The sequence below is a fragment of the Globicephala melas genome, chromosome 12 (genome assembly GCF_963455315.2).
Source record: "Globicephala melas chromosome 12, mGloMel1.2, whole genome shotgun sequence".
Classification (NCBI taxonomy): Eukaryota; Metazoa; Chordata; class Mammalia; order Artiodactyla; family Delphinidae; genus Globicephala; species Globicephala melas.
The window spans coordinates 51643581-51656633 of record NC_083325.1 but is presented as its reverse complement, the minus strand read 5'-3'; the positions used below and the strand labels follow the sequence as shown (position 1 = coordinate 51656633).

At 43.8% G+C, this 13053-nt stretch overlaps 1 protein-coding gene and 1 long non-coding RNA gene across 3 annotated transcripts in view; one reads left to right on the top strand and one right to left on the bottom strand.

The window, feature by feature from the left end:
- Positions 1 to 7009: 7009 nt before the first annotated feature.
- On the bottom strand, positions 7010 to 8038 carry LOC132598226 (uncharacterized). The gene is made up of 2 exons (XR_009566171.2): positions 7978 to 8038; positions 7010 to 7314 (listed from the first exon to the last, which is right to left on the bottom strand). It is a non-coding gene; the product is annotated as an uncharacterized lncRNA (long non-coding RNA).
- Positions 8039 to 8647: 609 nt separating this feature from the next.
- MSH2 (mutS homolog 2) overlaps positions 8648 to 13053 on the top strand; it is a 73358-nt gene continuing 68952 nt past the window's right edge. For both annotated transcript variants that reach the window (XM_060309393.1, XM_030857739.2), the window contains exon 1: positions 8648 to 8929. In XM_060309393.1, coding sequence (XP_060165376.1) covers positions 8719 to 8929 — 211 coding nt within the window. In that variant the 5' untranslated portion in view covers positions 8648 to 8718. The remainder of the gene's footprint in view (positions 8930 to 13053) is intronic.

Genomic DNA, 13053 nt, shown 5'->3' with positions numbered 1-13053 from the left:
TCAAAGTGACATTTTGACAGACACTTAATAGAATTGATGGAGAATGTTGTGAACCATGAATTCCATGGTTGGTTGAATTAGAAGCACCATTTTTTTCAACTGAATAATTATGGTACAAACACATTTTATATGAAGTTAAAGTATCCTGAAATGTTTTGCTTTTCTTAGGAAATTTTTAAAAACACTATGAAAAGAACATTAAAGAAAATATAAAAACTAGATTTAAACATTGGGATATGTTTTTTAACATATGTTTAACATTTTTTAACATTATGTTTTAAACAAGGGATATGATTTTTGTCCCTTCCGTAGTAGGCAAATCCTAGGATGGCCCCTAAGATTTCTTACCCATGATGTATATGCTCTATGTAATTTCTTCCCTTAGAGTGTAGGCAAGATCTGTGACTATGATAGGCTATCACCCCTGAGATTGTTATATGGCAAAGGTGAAGGGATTTTGTAGATGCAGTTACGATCCCTCATCACTTGACTCAATTAAAAGGGAGATTACAAAAGAGTGCCTAAAAGTAAGAGACAAAAAGCAGAAATAGACGTGCTCTCCTGTTAACCTTAAAGCAAACTGCCGTGTTTTGGAGAGAGTCACCTATCAGGAAATGGCAGGCCGACCCTAGTGGCTGAGGGCATCAGTCCCTCAACCATGGAAGTGAATTCTGTCAACAACCAGTGAGCTCAGAAGAGGACCTCAGCTCCTGATGAGAGCAACCCTGGTGACATTTTCACTGCAGTCTCGAGACCCTGAGGAAAAGACCCAGTCACGCTTTGCTTGGACTCCAGACCTATAGAAAGTGAGGTGATAAATGTTTATTGTCTTAAGATGCTAAATTTGTGGTCATTTGTTACACAGCAACAAAAATTAGTAGTAGAAAGTAATGAGAACTTTAAAGACAGAATAGCAGATACAGGGAACAGCCACCACCCCAGGGCTGAGACAGTACCCAGAGAAGAGACCCTCTACTTCCGCCAAGCCCCACACCCTGGGCTGGAATCCAGACCTTGTGGGAGAGGGCATTATGGTTTGATAAAGAGCAGAGAAGTTGCTGTGGTGCTGCACTGGCAGAACTTTTTGAAAATCTCTCTGTGGAACCTACTGGAAAAATTTGCTCTTAAGGGCAGGAGTCATCAAACTATAACCTGCAGCCTGGTCTGCCATCTGTTTTTAAACAGTCTGGGAGTTAAGGATGGTTTTTGCATTTTAAATGGTTGAAAAAATTTAAAGAACATTTCATGATATGTGAAAATTACATGGAATAAAAATCTGTGTCCATAAAGTTTTATTGGAGCACAGCTACACTCATTTGTTTATGTGTTGTGTGTGGCTGATTTGCACTACAAGGGCAGTTGAGTAATTGTAACAGACTGGGCCAGTGGAATGCAAAGCCTAACTATTACTCTGGTCCTTTACAGAAAAAGTTTGCTGACGCCTGCTCTAGGGTGCTGAGGGATAGCTCCTCATAGGGAGGTGTCCTGCCCGACACCTACGGCACTGTATAAAGCTGCCTTTTATAGCTGGGGTGTAGCAGTTGGTGCTCCGGTAAGCTGCCATCTGCTGTCCAGGGCTGCAGAAGCCCTGGGTGCTGCAGGAGCTGGGCACTGGGGAAGCAGCAGGTGCCACAGGGAAAACAATACCCTTTCTTCTTGCAGTGTCTCTCCAGCGCCCTCTACCGACAAAGCTTCAGAGCATGCACAAAGGGTGAATTTGGAGCTAAGAGGTAATAAATCAGTAACTCTTCAACCCAGTGCCCTCTAGTTTCTGTTCTACCTCTTCTGAAGCTACTCCTGCCAAAAGTCAGCACTGACCAGCTAATTGCCAGTTTCCCCGGTATTGAATCATTTGATCTCTCCACAGCTTATCACCACAATGACTGCCCCATATCCTACCCCAGTATGTTGCCTACAGATTTTCTTCTTTGGCTTCACTGGCATTACTCTCCTCTGTTTTGTTTTCTCTTCTGCTGACTCTGAAATACTGATGTTCCCAGGATTTATCCTTTCTTCTATTTTTTCCTCTCTTTTTCTTCCGGGAGGATTTCATCATTCCCTTGCTTTAGTTACCATCCAAGTCCTGATGATAACAGAAATACCATCTCCGTTCTTTTTTATAAAAAATTAATTTATTTATTTTTGGCTGTGTTGGGTCTTCGTTTCTGTGTGAGGGCTTTCTCTACTTGCAGCGAGCGGGGGCCACTCTTCATCGCGGTGCGCGGGCCTCTCACTGTCGCGGCCTCTCGTTGCGGAGCACAAGCTCCAGACGCGCAGGCTCAGTAGTTGTGGCTCACAGGCCTAGTTGCTCCGCGGCATGTGGGATCTTCTCAGACCAGGGCTCGAACCCGTGTCCCCTGCATTGGCAGGCAGATTCTCAACCACTGTGCCACCAGGGAAGCCCCAATCTCCATTCTTGTAACTCACCCTGAGTTCTACACTTAACTAGCCTTTAATGACCTCATCATCTTCCTCCGAAAACCTAGTGAACTCTTATATTCTCAGAATCAGTTAATGGCATTGTCACCAGGTACCAAGTCCCAAGTTCTTTTTTCTCTCTTAACTTCTCCATTCTTTTAGTCATCAGGCCCTGAGTTTCTCCCTCAGGAATAAATCTGCCTCTAATTTGCCTCTCTTACACATTTTCACTGATCTCTTCACCACCAATCTATTCCCTTTCTAAACCAAATCCCACGTTGCTCCCAGAATTATTTGCTTAAAGTTGATCATAGCACTTTTCTGCCCCTTCCCCCTGCCAGTCTGGCCCTGCACTGGGTGCTGTTTCCCCTTTTGGCTGCCCAGCTTCCCATCTCCTCTTCCATTTGGGGAGAATCCTCCTGTGTGTGGTATCGGCAGCCAGTTCTCCAACTCCCCCTGCAGAAGTTTAAGGGTGGTTATCCTCCCTCTGCTCTGAGCATCAGGGTACAGGCACCTCCACCTAGGACTTGGAATCTTGTGATGAAAACAAAGAACAGTTGAGAAAACTCTCAAGGGCAGTGATGGGGTGAGACCAATGGCAGCCACAGGAGTGTTCCACGAGTGGGATCCCAGGCCTCTAGCTATGGTCACTCTGCCTGGCCTCTCTTAGTTCCTCCTTTGTCTCCAGTGCCAATACCCTGATCCAAAACTTTACCACTTGCCTAGATGTAATTTCTGGCTTCCTTCCTCTTCACTCTCAATCCTTCCTGTGTATTATTCCCAGAACAACGAAAATGGTCACAATCTACCTTATTTCCCATTATACTTCAATATATCCAACTTTGCTGCATTCAAGATTTTCCTTCCCATTCCTCAAATTTTCCTGTTCCCCAGTCCTTTTATACTTTGCTTGGGCTTGACCATGCCTTTCCTTATGTTCTTTCTTTTCTTTTTTTTTTTTTTTTGCGGTATGCGGGCCTCTCACTGTTGTGGCCTCTCCCATTGCGGAGCACAGGCTCCGGACGCGCAGGCCCAGCGGCCATGGTTCACGGGCCCAGCCGCTCCGTGGCATGTGGGATCTTCCCGGACCGGGGCACGAACCCATGTCCCTTGCATCGGCAGGCGGACTCTCAACCACTGCGCCACCAGGGAAGCCCTTTTTTCTTTTTTTTTAAAATTGAGGTATGGTTGATGTACAATGTTATATAAGTTTCAGGTGTACAACATAGTGATTCACAATTTTTAAAGTTTATATATTTTTTAACATCTTTATTGGAGTATAATTGCTTTACAATGGTGTGTGAAAGGTTATATTCTTATGTTCTTTCTTACATCTGGAATATCCTCTACTTAGTCAAGGCCCAGCTTAAGATTCCCTTTCGTGAAGCCTTTCTTAACACTTTAGTCTCAGCTCTTTCTACTTCTTTCAACATGAAGGAGATCAGGATATGCTACCCCCAAATATGCCACTTTGGCATAAGGATTTTTTTGAGCTAAAGGCAATTGAGAATCAACAGATGCAGAAAGAGTTCTCTGCCCTCCACTTATCTGCCTAAAATCAGGGCATAAATTCCCTTTGTGAAGGTGTTTCCCCCGACCCATCACCAGAGAGAGAGAGTTGACACTGAGATGAGTTTGTATAACTAGACCTTACTACAACAGCCCTTATCTTCCATTAGTTCTCCCATATATTTCCTGGTTACTTCCCCACAATTGTCATCTCTGGAAGCCCAAAGCCTCTTTCCTTTGTTAAGAGGATATATGAGACCCTGAGTCTAACCGATTCTTTGATATTTACTTTTCTGTGAACTCCTGTGCATGTATATATTAATAAAAATTGTGCCTTTCCCCCCATTAATCTGTCTTTTATTAGTTTAATTCACATACTACCAGTAACTGAACTTAAGAGAGTAGAGAAAAAGTTTTCCCTCCTCAATAAACACAACGGTTTCTGTAGATACAACATAATTTCAGTTATTTCCCATCATCCTAAAACATGGCCCCCCAACCCCTCTAAAAATTCCCACTGACCTTGCTTCCTTAACAAGCTGCCATTTCTATCTCTTTTCCTTTCTTAACAAACCTCTTAAATAGAACTAACACATTTTATTTTCAGAATGAAAATTTCAATCCATAGAGCTTCTGTTGCCCACATCAACCAACCAAAGAGCTTTCTCAAAAACCAATGACTTCTTCAGATCATTTGCCCACTTTTAAATTGGGTTATTTATCTTTCTATTATTGAGATGTAAGATGTCTTTATGTATTCTGAATACGAGTCCTTTGTCAGATATATAATTTGCAAATATTTTCTCAGAAGAACATACAGAGCACATGAAAAGATACTCAATATCATTAGTCATTAGGGAAATGAAAATCGAAACCACAATAAGATACCATTCATACCCACTAAGATGGCTAGAATCAAAAAGACAGACAGGGGCTTTTCTGGTGACGCAGTGGTTGAGAGTCCGCCTGCCGTTGCAGGGGACACGGGTTCGTGCCCCGGTCTGGGAAGATTCCACATACCGCGGAGCGGCCGGGCCCGTGAGCCATGGCCGCTGAGCCTGCACATCTGGAGCCTGTGCTCCGCAACGGGAGAGGCCACAACAGTGAGAGGCCCGCGTACTGCAAAAAAAAAAAAAAAAAAAAAAAAAAAAAGACAGCAACAAGTGTGGGTGAGGATGTGGAAAAGCTGGAACACTTATACATTGCTAAAGAGAATGTAAAGTGTTGCAGGCATTTTGGAAAAGTTTTACAATTCCTCAAAATGTTAAACATAGCATGTTAAACATATGGGTTATAGTTTAACATGAGGACTACAGCTAAACATATATTAAAAGTATGATACAGTAGTCCCACTTCTAGGTATATATCGAAGAGAAATAAAAACATTTGTCCATATAAGAACTTGTAAATGAACGTTCATAGCAGCATTGTTCGTGATGGCCAAAAGTGGAAACAATCCAAATGTCCACCAACTGATGAATGAATAGATAAAATGTGGTATAGCCATTCAATAATACATTATTTGGTAATAAAAAGGAGTGAAGTATTGACACATATTATGACGTGAATGAAATTTAAAAACGTTACGCTTAGTGAAAGAATCCAGTCACTAAACACCCTATATTGTATGATTCCATTTATATGAAATGCCCAGAAAAGACAAATTTATAGAGACAGAAAGTTGATCTGTGGTTGCCAGGAAATAGGGGGAGTAGGAAATAGGGAGTGACTGCTAATTTGTATGGAGTTTCTTTTTGGAGTGACAAAATGTTCTAAAATTAGATTGTTGTGATGGTTATACAACCCTGTTAATATACCAAAAATCATTGAGTTATATACTTTAAATGGATGAATTATGCAGTATGTAAATTATATCTCCATAAAGCTGTTTAAAAAAGAAAAAGATGTCTTAATACTGAGCTCCAGGGGCCATTTTTAGTCATCGTTTCTCTGCAACTGCAGCTTCTGACATTGTTGACAGCACTTTACTTATTGTCATTTTTTAATAATGGAATAATGCAACCAAATTACAAAAATTTGAGAAACTAGAGAGTGGTGGCAAAATTAGTGTTGAATATGAATTTCTCATGGGCATATTATCATAGAAAACCGAGCTAACAATAATTTATTTATTTTTATACATTTATTTATTTATTTTATTTTTGGCTGCATTGGGTCTTCGTTGCTGCGCCCGGGCTTACTATAGTTGCGGCGAGCGGGGGCCGCTCTTTGTTGTGGTGCATGGGCTTCTCATTGCGGTGGCTTCTCTTGTTGCCAAGCATAGAATCTAGGTGCGTGGGCTTCAGTAGTTGTGGCACGTGGGGTCAGTAGTTGTGGCTCGCAGGCTCTAGAGTGCAGGCTCAGTAGTTGTGGCACTCGGACTCAGTAGTTGTGGCACACGGACTTAGTTGCTCCGCGGCTTGTGGGATCTTCCCAGACCAGGGCTTGAACCCGTGTCCCCTGCATTGGCAGGTGGATTCTTAACCACTGTACCACTAAGGAAGTCCCTGAGCTAGCAATAATTTATTTTTAAGATTAAGTTAAGATGCAAGAGGGAGGAGATATGGGAATATATGTATATGTATAGCTGATTCACTTTGTTATAAAGCAGAAACTAGCACACCGTTGTAAAGCAATTATACTCCAATAAAGATGTTACAGAAAAAACGATTAAGTTAAACACTTTAAAATTTACTAAACACTTCTATTTTTGTTTGTTTAAAAATCTTAATTATTACTTCTTTGAAGAGTCTCTTTGTTAGGTACATGTGCCTTTTTGCCCAATACTTACTTACTCTGATTATAAGTAGGTAACAGTCATTATGAATTTGGAAAATATGAGAAAATTAAAACCCATCTGGTGGTAATGATTTTATTGCACCCTATCAATAATATTGTACCATGTCTTCCAGTTATATTTTTGCAAAATCCCTCTTTTCTGTTATTTTTAGAAATTCAGTTTCCTCTGTAGGACTAGAAAATATAAAAAAATTCTATAAGACAACTATTTGACATAACTTTCGAAATTATCATAAACATTTAATATATGCACATGGCTTTAAAGAAAAGATATATATATATATTTTAAATGAATTTATTTATTTATTTTTGGCTGTGTTGGGTCTTCGTTTCTGTGCGAGGGCTTTCTCTAGTTGCGGTGAGCGGGGGCCACTCTTCATCGCGGTGCGCGGGCCTCTCACTGTCGCGGCCTTCTCTTGTTGCGGAGCACAGGCTCCAGACGCGCAGGCTCAGTAGCTGTGGTGTGCGGGCTTAGTTGTTCCGCGGCATGTAGGATTTTCCCAGACCAGGACTCGAACCCGTGTCCCCTGCATTGGCAGGCAGATTCTTAACCACTGCGCCACCAGGGAAGTCGCTGAACATATATTTCTAAAACAATGCAGCAAATATAATAGAGATATGAACAAAATCATACTCCAGAAGATAATCCAACTAATTACACCTGGGGGAACTGGGCATACTTCAGGCCTGAGGACTGAAGAGTGACCAGTAGTTTGCTACACAAAGGGCAGGGCAAGGCCATTCCAGAGCACAGGGACAGGTTTGTGTTAGAGCCACAGGTATTGAAAGGTAAGGGGAAGTTTATGGCTCCAGATCACAGAGCTGGGGTGAGAGGAGGGAGCACTACAGGAAGTGGGAGATGTAGTCAGCAGTCAGATGGTTCAAACTTTCTGCTTCTGAAACTATTTGAATTAAGTGGTTTCTAAACTGAGCTGATTGTCAGGAATGTCCAGGGAGCTTTCTTACAGATCCCAAGATCCCACCTTCAGAAATTCCAACCCATTATGTATGGGTGGGGCCCAGGAACACCTTTGAAAAGCCCCCGGGGTAATTCTGCCGCTGAATCAGGGTTTGGGGCTGCTTTTATGGGGGAAGGGTGAGCAAACAGGAGAGTGCAATACCTTTTGTAAGGCAGGTAACTGTGCAGGACGTATCCTGACCTCCTTCAAGTCTTTGCTCAACATTAAAAAAAAAAAAAATCACCCCCCCATCTTTTTTACCTAAACACTTATCTTCTAGCAGTTTACTTACTCTAAGTTTACTTAGGATATTATCTGAATCCATTCATTAGAATGTAAGTTCAACAAAGGCAGTGGTTTTTCTCTTCTTTACTAGTGATCCTCAGATCCTAGAAGTCTGGCGCATAGCAGGCCTTCTGTTTTTGAATGTATGAATCAATCAAGGAGTGGACGATACGAGAATTTGGCCAGGACGGAGGCTGTGGAGAAGAAACGTGTAAGCTTGATGCAGGCAATTTGCTTAAAAACGAAAACTGAGGCAGTTGGAGAGAGAGGGGCACAGGTTAAAAAAATACTGTGATAGGGAGGAAGGCTAGTTTTTCCTTGTTTTCAAGTTTCTTTCTGATTGCACTCTCTTGCTTCCGGGTACATAACAAACTCAAAACCTGCCAGAACTTTCCACCTGGTCACCTAGACTAGCTAACCATACACCTGGGACCCACACCAGTGCAGCCGAGAAAACCCGGATAACTGTATTCTTTCAAGGACGGGTGTCTGCCGCGGCGGCCTGCGACCTAGGCTCAAGCATGCGCAATAGACAGAGTCACCAGCGTGCGCGGGAAGCTCGGCCGCGTCCGATTATGATTGGCTGTCGCGGCGCACTCCCACCCACCGAAACGCAGCGCTGGATGCTGATTGGGTGTCTCCTCAGAGGCCGGACGCCTCACGGGGGGCGAGGGAGGGGAGGCGGGAAACAGCTTAGTGGGTGCGGGGTCGCGCAGTTCCATCAGGCAGGCGGCGGAGAGGTTCCGAAATGGCGGTGCAGCCGAAAGAGACGCTGCAGCTGGAGAGTGCGGCCGAGGTCGGCTTCGTGCGCTTCTTCCAGGGCATGCCGGAGAAGCCGACCACCACGGTGCGCCTCTTCGACCGGGGCGACTTCTACACGGCGCACCGGGAGGACGCGCTGCTGGCCGCCCGGGAGGTGTTCAAGACCCAGGGGGTGGTCAAATACATGGGACCGGCAGGTGAGGGCGGGGACGGCGCGGGCTCAGGGGAGGACCCCGCGGAGTTGGCTTCTCTCAGGAAGTGGGAGGGTGTCGGGCAGGGAGACACGGGGGCGGGGACGCTGGTGCCTCGTGGGGCCACTGCGCGTGCTCCGGCCCCTGCCTGGCCGAATGGGGCGCCACCCGCCCCCTGCCCTGCCTCCATCCTGAGTCTGTCCCTCCGGAGCTGCCCCGGATCAGACCTAATAGCGATCGCTTCGTGCGAGGCGTTTTAACACATTGTTCTATTTAATTTTGCTGCAGTCCGCGTGGGTGTCTGCTTCTCGCTCCAGCCTTGGCGCTGTGGATATCATCACAAACGCCGCCAGACCTCTTTATCACAAACGCCAGTCCAGGATTGAGATTTAGAATAGAAGGGGGTTAGGGAGACCGATTTATGTCGCCAGCGTGATTTTGCCTGTTTAGCGAACGTCATTTATATCGCTGTTCAGCGCAGGGACCTATAGTGTCTACTGTTAATAGGCAGTATTGCCAAGTGGTCAGGACCTCGAACTGGAGCCAGATTGCCTGGCTTCAAGTCGCAGCCCCTCCACTTACCAGCTGTGTGGCCTTGAGCTAGTCATGTATGTCTGCCTCAGCTCGGCATTCAGTGCCCTCGGTAACCCATCCCCATCTCTCTAGCATCATCTCTCCCTGGAAAGCTACAAACTTCTCACCCTCTTGTAGTTAGATGTTCTGAACATCGAGTTTTATGTTAATCTCTTTTATCCTTGGCTCCTAGGAATGAACATAATAGAAGGAGTAAGGAGTTGTGGATTTTAGTCCTGCCTCTGCCATATGCAGATGGAAGGTTACTGACAAAAGCTGTTTCATTCATTAGATAGACATTTATTGAGTGCTGCCTTGTCGGGCAGGGTTATGGACACTGGGAGTACATAGATCAAAAGGCAGTATCCCAGGGCTTCCCTGGTGGCGCAGTGGTTGCGAGTCCGCCTGCCGACACAGGGGACACGGGTTCGTGCCCCGGTCAGGGAAGATCCCACATGCCGCGGAGCGGCTGGGCCCGTGAGCCATGGCCGCTGAGCCTGTGCGTCCGGAGCCTGTGCTCCGCAACGGGAGAGGCCACAACAGTGAGAGGCCCGCGTACTGTTAAAAAAAAAAAAAAAAAAAAAAAGGCAGTATCCCCACCTTCACAGAGCTCCCCCTTGTGGAGAGCAAGGCAGAAGTAATTCCAATTCCAGGTGAAGACCTATGGAGGATGCTCCATAACAAGTTGCCAAAGAGGCAGAGGCAGGATTGCCAAAGACTGGAGCCATCAGAAGAGGCATTATAAGAGAGGTTAAAGTTCACTTGAGTCTTGAGAAACCCTGTACCCATTAGCAGGGTACAGGGTTTCCCCTGAGTCCTCCCAAACCCAGGCAACTGCTAATCTGCTTTCTCTCTCTAGATTTGCTTATAACATTGGTCTTCTGTGACTGATCTCTTTCACTTAACGTTTTAAGGTTCATCTGTGTTATCAATACTTCATTTCTTTTTATTGCCAAATATTCCGTTGTATGGATATACAATATTTTGTTTAATCCATTCGTTAGTTGATGGACATTTGGGCTGTTTCTTTTCTTTTTTTTTTTTTTTTGGGCTGTTTCTTGAACCAATACTTTTAATGTCGTCTGTACCCATTCTCTCCTTCCCTGTTGTGCCAGTGAAGAGATGAGCCTTTTGCTGTGGTCTGGATCCCCTCTCCTCGTCTCACAGATGGCTTTGCTGTTGATCATTTCTTCTCTCTTTGGCTCATTCTTTTGGCATTTAGACTTATTCATATCCTTTTAGCTACTTTTCTCTTACTTTTCAACAACTATCAAAACATTATTATAGGGGCTTCCCTGGTGGCGCAGTGGTTGAGCGTCCGCCTGCCGATGCAGGGGACACAGGTTCGTGCACCAGTCTGGGAAGATCCCACATGCCGCGGAGCGGCTGGGCCCGTGAGCCATGGCCGCTGAGCCTGCGCGTCCGGAGCCTGTGCTCCGCAACGGGAGAGGCCACAACAGTGAGAGGCCTGCGTACCGCAAAAAAAAAAAAGAAAAAAAGAAAAAAGATTATTATAATAAAGCTCTGTGAGGTGGGTTAGTACCTAGCTTCAATTTATAGATAGGAATCTGAGTCCCTAAAAAAGGAAGTTCCTTATCTTTTGCCTCTTTTGCTGTCAGAACTCAGCTTAGAAGCATCTCCTCTTGGAAGCCTTTCTTAACTCCCATCTTAAGGCTGCCTGGTTAGCTGCCCCTCTCATGTGTTCCTTGCCCTAGGACCTTCTCCTTACCTTAGACACAGCATTTATTTTACTCTATGCCAATATACTGAAAGCTCCCAGAGGGCAGGAACTCTGTCTTAACCAGTCTCTGCCTTAGAATCCCAGCACCTGGCACAGTGCCCACATGTAAGCAGACACATCAGCTGAATGAAGATGGGGGCTCCAAATTATTCTTGAAGAGGAGAATCTTGTATCAACCTGAGGTTTTTTTTCTGCACCACGTGGAGGCTGGGTAGCTTTCTCTTCCAGTTCCCCTTCAGTCTTACTTCCCAGCTTTCAGACTTAAAGCATACAGCCAGGCTCTTCACCAGGAACATCCAGTGTGTCACAAACAGTCCTTTGAGAGAAATAGTATCTTCGGAGGATAACCTTTTTTTTTAAAATATAAATTTATTTATTTTATTTATTTTTATTTTTGGCTGCGTTGGGTCTTTGTTGCTGTGCGTGGACTTTCTCTGGTTGCGGTGAGCGGGGCCTACTCTTTGTTGCGGTGCGCGGGCTTCTCATTGTGGTGGCTTCTCTTGTGGAGCACGGGCTCTAGGCGTGCAGGCTTCAGTAGTTGCAGCACGTGGGCTCTAGAGTGCAGGCTCAGTAGTTGTGGCACACAGGCAGCAGGGATTCTTGTCCACTACTTATAACTAGTGAACTGATATTGAAAGTATCAGCTGCGTTTTGCTGTACAAAACAATTGTATTATGTCATTTAATTAATCTTTATGCTTATTTGTATTTGATATTTGTACTTGATATGATCTATTGTTAAATTTAGGTTAAATCTTTCATAAGATCCAGAATTGTCAGAATAATCTACAAGTATAATCTGAATTACCTTTAAGTGAATAATTTGTATTACCTATATTATATGAAAATTGAACTTTAATTCCATTTGATGATGTGGGTGATTTTATTTATTTTGTAAAGAAATTGTTATTTACAAATCAGAACTAAGGTGAGACACTATATTCCATCTAAGACAACTTTTTAGCCTTGGCACTATTCATATTTTGGACCGAAGAATTAATTTGTTACTGTGAGGGGCTATCCTGTGCACATTTAACAACATCCCTGCCTCTTCCTACTAGATTCTGTTATTATTCCCTTTCCCCAGTTGTAACAACCTAAATGCCCCCCAGGCATTGACAATTGTCCGCTAAGGGAGCAAGATCTTCCCTTTTGAGAACCAGTGATGTAAGATGAAGGCCAGGAAGTTCGAAAACTCAGTTGACTGGATAGGGGAAATAGGTGCACTCATACTTTACGGGTGGTAGTGTTAATTGGTACAGCCAACCAAGGGGGATAGTCTGCAATATTTATAAAAATCACACATATCATCCTTTGATAAAATCCAGTTTTAGGACTTTGTCTCACAGATACACTCAGATATTTGGAGAGTGAAGCACATACAAGGTTATTCATGCAACACTGTTTCAATAACAAAGATTGGAAACAACCCATAGGGAAGAGGCTAAATTATAGAAATTCCTTAGGTTCATTGGAACGTTTGCAGCTGTAAACAGAAAGAAGCTGATTATGTACTGATGGAACAATCTCCAAAATACTATATCAAAGTTAAAAAAAAGATACAGTACAGTGTGTATAGTGTGCAATTATTTATGTAAAAGAGGAAAAAAGCAATGCCTTATATTTGCTTGTGTGTGCCTAGACTATGTTTGGAAATATATTCTATAAAGTGATAACTTGGGTGGTGAACTGGATGTGTAGGGGACAGTGGTGGAATGCAAGTCTCCTTTTTGATGTACCTTTTTGAGCCTTCGTTTTTTTTTCTTTTTTTTTGATGTGGACGATTTTTTTTTTTTTTTTTTTTGCGGTACTTGGGC